Source organism: Lygodium microphyllum, chromosome 14 (assembly GCF_053477565.2).
Source record: "Lygodium microphyllum isolate KBCC chromosome 14, Lygodium_microphyllum_v1.1.10, whole genome shotgun sequence".
Lineage (NCBI taxonomy): Eukaryota > Viridiplantae > Streptophyta > Polypodiopsida > Schizaeales > Lygodiaceae > Lygodium > Lygodium microphyllum.
Window position 1 is genome coordinate 138,860,029 of NC_141148.1, and position 7,065 is coordinate 138,867,093.

At 44.3% G+C, this 7,065-nt stretch overlaps 1 protein-coding gene across 4 annotated transcripts; it reads left to right on the forward strand.

Annotated features, from left to right (window-relative positions):
* Positions 1 to 399: 399 nt before the first annotated feature.
* On the forward strand, positions 400 to 6,863 carry LOC148026161 (pumilio homolog 2-like). Of its 4 annotated transcripts, XM_087693446.1 has the most exons (12): positions 400 to 983; positions 1,063 to 1,198; positions 1,282 to 2,131; positions 2,776 to 3,964; positions 4,070 to 4,289; positions 4,360 to 4,501; positions 4,948 to 5,055; positions 5,160 to 5,372; positions 5,498 to 5,608; positions 5,705 to 5,899; positions 6,012 to 6,186; positions 6,276 to 6,863. In XM_087693446.1, exons 3-12 carry the CDS (start codon positions 1,424 to 1,426, stop codon positions 6,299 to 6,301), a joined length of 3,087 nt encoding a protein of 1,028 aa, XP_087549572.1. In that variant the 5' UTR covers positions 400 to 983; positions 1,063 to 1,198; positions 1,282 to 1,423; the 3' UTR covers positions 6,302 to 6,863. The 4 variants fall into 4 exon arrangements, with proteins under 4 accessions (XP_087549572.1, XP_087549568.1, XP_087549571.1 ...); XM_087693442.1 differs by having other exon boundaries at positions 2,776 to 4,289; XM_087693445.1 differs by having other exon boundaries at positions 1,292 to 2,131; positions 2,776 to 4,289.
* The last annotated feature ends 202 nt before the right edge of the window (positions 6,864 to 7,065 follow it).

Genomic DNA, 7,065 nt, shown 5'->3' on the forward strand with positions numbered 1-7,065 from the left:
CGAGTTTTCAACATAGGAAAACAACACCAACTTACAAGTTACAAGGGTTGGGCTTGTCAGGGTTAAAAAAGGGAATGCGAATTCTCTGTTTGGGATGCGCAAGAAGGTATAAAAATGTGTTGCATCTTCGGAACATGCTTTTCAACCTGTGAGGAGGCGCCACGTGGGGGGAGGTTGGACGTGTGCAGCCGCCCCTCTCTTGCTGCTGCTATTGAGACGAACAGCGGCGCGTCATCTCCATTCACATCGTCACGTTCGTCGTCGAGTCGCTGAAACGCTGACGACCTTGTCCAAGAACCTCCTCCTCCTCCTCTCTCTCTCTCTCTCTCTCTCTCTCCTCTCTTGCCCTGTTAGAGTTGCTCCATCTCCCTCTCTCTCTCTCTGCTCTTGCCACCAGTGGAGTGTCGGGTCCGCCATCGCCAGTAGAGCTCGCTCGCGCGCGCTCTCTCTCTTCTCTCTCTCTCTCTCTCTCTCTCTCGTTCTGATTTTCCTGCGTGCCATAGATGATTATTATCCATCAGCATCATCATCTCATCATCATGATCAGCATCTGGCATCGTCGTCGTCTTCATTTGATAAAGCTCTTCATCTTTTCGCTCTCATCCTAGGTTTTTCGACAAGTCCTGCCGCACAGCTTAGGGTTTTGATCGAACCCTGCCCCCCCTTCTGCCAGGGTTTTGTGCTGAATTCCTCCAAATTCAATCAGCCTTTACACTGCCGTCTGCTCTCATCGCACCAGGATCAGCTCGCCGTCAGCCTCTGCAGGCGCATATGTCGGTATTGCGTACGCTCGCCCTGCGTTGGAGCAATTGATTCTTCTTCGGGCTTGCGTCTGGGCTTTGCATTTCTTCGCAGGAGGAGGTGAATTGAGGGCACTAGTGTCCCCCCCTGATATTTCGCCTGCGAGGCGTTTCACCATCTAGGGTTTCAAGGAATACCTCGATTCTGGGAATTTTGTCGGCGTGTGCTTCTCACGCATTGAGGTATCTTTTTCTGGCATATATAGGCTTGGATCGGGATTGGCTTGGCTTCACCCCCGGCATTGACCTGCTATGTCGCCAGGTTTGAGCGCGACTCATTGATCGCCATTGTCCAAGCGGAGGTCACAAGAGCCGCAAACAGCATTTTTTTCTGCACCATGAGACTCGCGAGGCAGGGAAATCAGGCTTCCTCCTTGACATGTTGGCCTGAGTATCATGTACTCGATCAAACATTGTACTTACATTTAGCTCACTTCGAGTTACTACTTGCCAAATTACTAATTTTCCTGTTGTGATGTAGCCTGGCTCAGTGTCTCTGGGTGCGAAGAGGAGTTGAAGGGTGGGTTACGAGGACTTTGAGTTGTAGAAGCATCTATCTGCAGCGAAGGAGCATGACATACTATATCCTTGCCAAATAACCTCGAATAGTGATTCATATTGGAATGGCGACAGAGGATCCTATGCATGTAATGGCTGCAAGTGGTATAAGAGGAGGACTCAGTATGGGAGACAATGTCAGATCTTCAGCTGGAGCTGGCATTAGCCCCTCTCCAGTCCATGAAAGTGTGGCACAGGAGTTAGGTATGCTGTTGAGGACCCATTCAAGGCTTGACAGTGCGCTGAGTAGGAGAGATATGGTTCCTCACCGAAGCGGAAGTGCACCCCCAAGTGTTGAGGGATCTCTTGCCTTGATGGGAGGCTTGCTAGGTGGAGATCCCAGAGGCCGGCTTACAAGTGCAGGGTCTGGTGATAATAATGATATTATTGATTCTGAACAAGAATTGCGATCTGACCCAGCGTATTTGGCCTATTACTATTCTCATGTTAACAGAAATCCAAGGCTGCCCCCGCCATTAGTTACAAGGGAGAATTATTTACTTGCTCAACGGCTTGCAGTTAGTGGTTTAGGAGATAAGAGAAAACTTAGATCATTTGATGACAGCAATGGCAGGTCTTTGTTTTCCTCACAGCAGACTCTTCCGACTCATAATGAAGAGCCAGAGTCCTCTGAGGATGAGAGATCCCCCATGGGAAACTTACTGAGGCATGCGTCTGATAATTGGAGTGAAAGAGGAGCTCTTGATGGTCCTCCAGGGTTTCCAAATCCGTTCCTGGGAACTAAACCAAAGAGCTTAGTTGACCTTATTCAGGTAATTCTGAGGCCTTTTGCCCTTGTACCTGCACAATGCCTTAGCAAAGGATAAGCCTTCTGTATGCAATTCTGATTGGTAATGAAATGCTCTTAATGTAAATTAGGTACTTTAATGTACATCATGTGTCCCCCCTTTACTGGGTGGAGAAAGATGTTGCTTAAAAGAACTTCTATGTCTGTTGGTTTGTTGATTTGTGGTCTGAAGCTTGGAATGTGTCTCTTCAGCAAGAAAGATAGAGGCATGTTGGAGGTCTGTACAAATGGCACCATTTTGACAGTGAGTCTATGTCATTGGTGCCAGTAAAATTTTGGGATGAACTCAATTTACTATCGCTGATGGTATGCACAATTCTGATGATAGAGTGATTTTCATATCAATGTCCATATATGTTGGAGTAACGTAGCATCTTTTGATGCCTAAGAGTTAAATGAGTCTGCAGTGAAGTGGTAATGCAGATTCTGGTTTTGTGATTTGTACGTTCATGTATGAGTTTGGTGGAACCTAGTACCTGAATCTGTCAAAGTTATAGTAATCTTTGTCACATGGCTTGTGTGGAGTAATTACATGCAGTGCATGTTGCAATATTGTAGCTTTGTGTAATGCTAGCCAAGTGTAATGGTCGTTTGATTTGGTGAGTGCAGGAAGATTTCCCAAGAACACCATCTCCGGTGTTCAATCAGTCGTGTGTTTCCAATGACGATGGTGTAAATGGAGCAGCTTTAACTGCTGCTTCTGTGGCAGAACTAAGTGCCTCATTGTTAGGCTCACGTTCAGCAACTCCTAGTGTTGTTTTAGCTTCACGTTCAGCAACACCAAATCCTGCAGTTAATTCAAGATCAGCAACACCCAATCCTGTGTTGAGTTCAAGATCTGCAACCCCCAATCCTTCCATAGCTCATATGATTGGGAACAGTGGAGGGGCATCCTCTGTGTCTTCTGGGCCAGTTGCAAGGGCTTCCACACCGGACCCTTCAGCTGCAGACATCTCAGGATTGCCAGGGAGTTCAAACATCAGCTTATCTCAGACTAAAGGTATGGCAGGCAGAAATGCAGCTGGATCTGCAGAGTTAGCAGCTGCATTGCAAAGTTTAAGCTTGTCTAATGTGCCAGTTGAGCACCAGGATTCCCACCTTTCAGTACAGCCCCAGCAGCAAGCAACACAATTTAACCAGCGGCCATTGGGCTCTCAAGCTCAATCACAGATGCCTCAATCCCAAATCTTTGCTCAAGCTCTTCATCATCATCAACAGCAGCAGCAGCAGTTGTCTGGGTTGGAATCAAGTCATAGGGCTCAAGGGAGATATGGTCTTCAGAATCCTCAGTTGCAGAATTCCATTTTACAGAGTGGGGCTGCAAATAATGCATATGCAGCTGCAGCTGCAGCAATGTCATACATGGCTGCAAATCCTTACTATCAGAATCTGCAGGCTTATGCTCCTCACTATGGTGTTGGGGGTTATCCCATCAACCCGGCCCTAATTCCTGCATTGATGGCAAATTATCCAAATCCTGTAGCCTATGACACAGCTGCTGCCGCTGCCGCAGCTGCGGCTGCAACACTAGCTGCTGGAATGGGCCCACGGGCACCCATATCAGGGTCTTCTAATGGGATGGGCTTTGATATGCATCCCATTTATAGATACACTGGCCAGGCAGGGGCTTCCATGCAATCTTACCTACAAGACCCATTGTATTATCAGTATTTGCTTCAATATTCTTCCAGTGATTCTTTGGAACTGCAGAGAAATTACTTAAACTCAATGCTTGGCTATCCCACAGAACAGAAGGCAGAGCTCTCAAGAAGTGGTTCTGTTGGTGTTCCAGCAGGAGGTAAGAGTGCTGCTATGAATCCACTTTATTATGGAAACCATGGTTTTGTTATGCCATACACACATTCTCCAATTTCAAGCCCTGTACTACCTGGCTCTCCTGTAGCTACTGCACCCTTTTCATTCAGACAGGCAGAGCGCAACTACCGGTTTGCTCCAGGTGTTGGTAGGACCAGTGCTGGAGGTATTCACATGGGCTGGCATGGTCAAAAAGGAAGTGATTCAGGTGATGAATCCAAAGGATCATCTTTGTTAGAGGAGCTGAAAAATAACAAAATGCGGAGGTTTGAGCTAGCAGACATCCTGGGCCATGTGGTTGAATTCAGGTAAAATCAGCAGTCTTTCCCTCTATCTATTTTGGAGCTGCAGTAATGCTAACTCTTCTTTTTTAATCAGTGCTGATCAGCATGGTAGCCGGTTTATCCAACAAAAGTTAGAAACAGTCTCTTTGGAAGAGAAGGCTTCTGTTTTTCAGGAAGTGTTGCCACATGCTCTCACACTTATGACTGATGTATTTGGCAATTATGTAATCCAGAAGGTACTGCCCCATTGCTTGTTATCTTTCAGAATTTGTTCAATAGTTGATGAGATCGCTTCATGTAACTTTTTAGGCAGTGTATAATGTAGTGATGTAGCAGTTGTATTAAGTGTCTTGAGAATTGTGGAGGTGTGCCCAGTAAAATTTCTTGTGTGCTTTATAGTGATATTTGGTTTTCCACACTTGTAAGTTTTAATGAAAGGACTCTGCAAAGAGATTTAAAGCTGAATCTGCAGAGAAACTTAAAGCTGAAATCTGCTTATGTTAAGTTACTTATGAGGGTCGTATAACATGACAAAGAGGAGACAATGCAACAGAATGTTCAGAACAGACCAAATAGAAAACCGGATCTAAACAATATACTGAATTTTATCTAGTTAAGTATAGAAAGATTTCAATGCAGTAGTTTTGGGTGTTGAGGTCGTCTTTGGTTGATTGTGATGCAGTTCTTTGAGCATGGTACTGTTGAGCAGAGGTCTGAACTTGCAGATCATCTAGTTGGTCATGTGCTGAACCTAAGTCTTCAAATGTATGGATGTCGTGTTATCCAGAAGGTAACAATTCTTGGCAACATTGTTAAACAACTTGTCTACCATCTAGCTCTACTTCAGTAATGTTAATTCAAAATTGTAACTCATATTTTATGAGTCTGTTTCAGGCATTGGAAGTTGTTGATGTGGAAAAACAAGTTAGACTGGTCTCAGAGCTCGATGGTCATGTCATGAGATGTGTTAGGGATCAAAATGGCAACCATGTGATTCAAAAGTGTATTGAATGCGTTCCTCCTGAACATATTAATTTTATCATATCTGCGTTCTACGGCCAAGTGGTGATTCTGTCCATGCATCCATATGGCTGCAGAGTCATTCAGGTGGAATGCACCAATACTGTCATGGTGGCTTAATCTGTAGTTCTTATTGAAGTACCTTTTTGGCGGTGGGTTTTGTCTCACCTAATGTTGACTAATATCTGTTATGCTATCTTGTGCTATGACAGCGGGTACTGGAGCATTGTACTGATGAACAGAAGCAAAATGGGATAATGGAGGAGATCCTAAGTTCTGTCTGTACTTTAGCACAGGATCAATATGGCAATTATGTCATACAGGTATTTAGCACATGATAGACTGCATATTGTTATTTAAACTACTTGCTTGGTGCATGGTCAAAAATTATAAATTTTTTACATTGTGTCATATGGCAGCATATATTGGAGCATGGTGAACAACGTGAACGAAGTGAGATATTAACAAAATTGGCAGGCCAAATTGTACAAATGAGTCAACACAAATTTGCTTCTAATGTAGTGGAGAAATGCCTGGAGTTTGGAGGGCCTGCAGAGCGCCAAATCTTGATTACTGAGATGCTTGGCCAGACTGATGAGAATGAACCACTGCAGGTGAGCATTGCATATTCTCTGATACTGGAAATTTGTGCACACGCTTTTCCCCTTGTAAGTTTGGTTGACGGCACAGATCATTGATTTGTAGTGACATGTATCCACACTGTAGGCCATGATGAAGGATCAGTATGCTAATTATGTAGTTCAGAAGGTATTGGAAACCTGCGATGATCAGCAGCGTGAACTGCTACTGTCTCGCATCAAGGTGCACCTTCATGCTTTAAAGAGGTACACATATGGGAAGCATATTGTTGCTCGTGTGGAAAAGCTGGTTGCCACAGGAGGTAGATGCCTTTTCCACATCAGACACTACTTGCTGTCTTGGTTTTATTCTCTTTATGATGTCTTTGTTGGTTATATTGTGTGTATACAGAGCGCCATGGCACTCAGGTGTTGTGATTATAAAAAATAATCTGGAGGCAGGTTGGTGGCCAGATGTACTGGTTTGGGCAGTACAGGAGGCATCTAGCATACTTATATGTATTTTTGTTGAGTCTTGTGTCTATGTATACTCTGCATATTTATACCTTCTGACGGGGGTTGCATCATGTATGATTCATTGGTTTTCAAGCCTATGTGCGAGCTGTCTAGTTCAAAGGAGGATGAACAACAGACATATGTAAGAAAGGCACATGCTATTGCAGGCTGTAACAAAGTGTATCTTGTAAGAGGACCATCGGTTGAGGTTGCATCCAGAAGAAACCCCTGCAATGAGACCTTCAAACTGTGCAATAGGTTATAGCACTTTCATGTTCCGGACTGAATGTACAAAATGAGGGTGGCATTACCAGAGTCCTCAGGAAACGACGGAAGCTGCTTGCTACATGGGGGCCTTAGAAGCCTTGCATGGAGAGCTGAAATGACTTCTTGTACATATGGTTCATTGGTCCAACTGGGCTGTCATGGTGCATTCTTTGTTGTTCTGTATCTTTTGATGAAATTCATAGCTTGTTTTTCCCTTTTCTCAGCATCTCAGCCTATTGTTGTTGCCTGACATTTTGGAAGGTAATAATATCATGTGGAATCCAGCCTGACAAAACAAGACAGAGAGCATGTATGCCAACAATTGCAAATAATATTTGGAAATGAGCTTTCACAGCAATTGGTCCATGTGGTAACAGGGTTATATCACAGCACTACTGTTTCATATGCAGTTTAGTCTC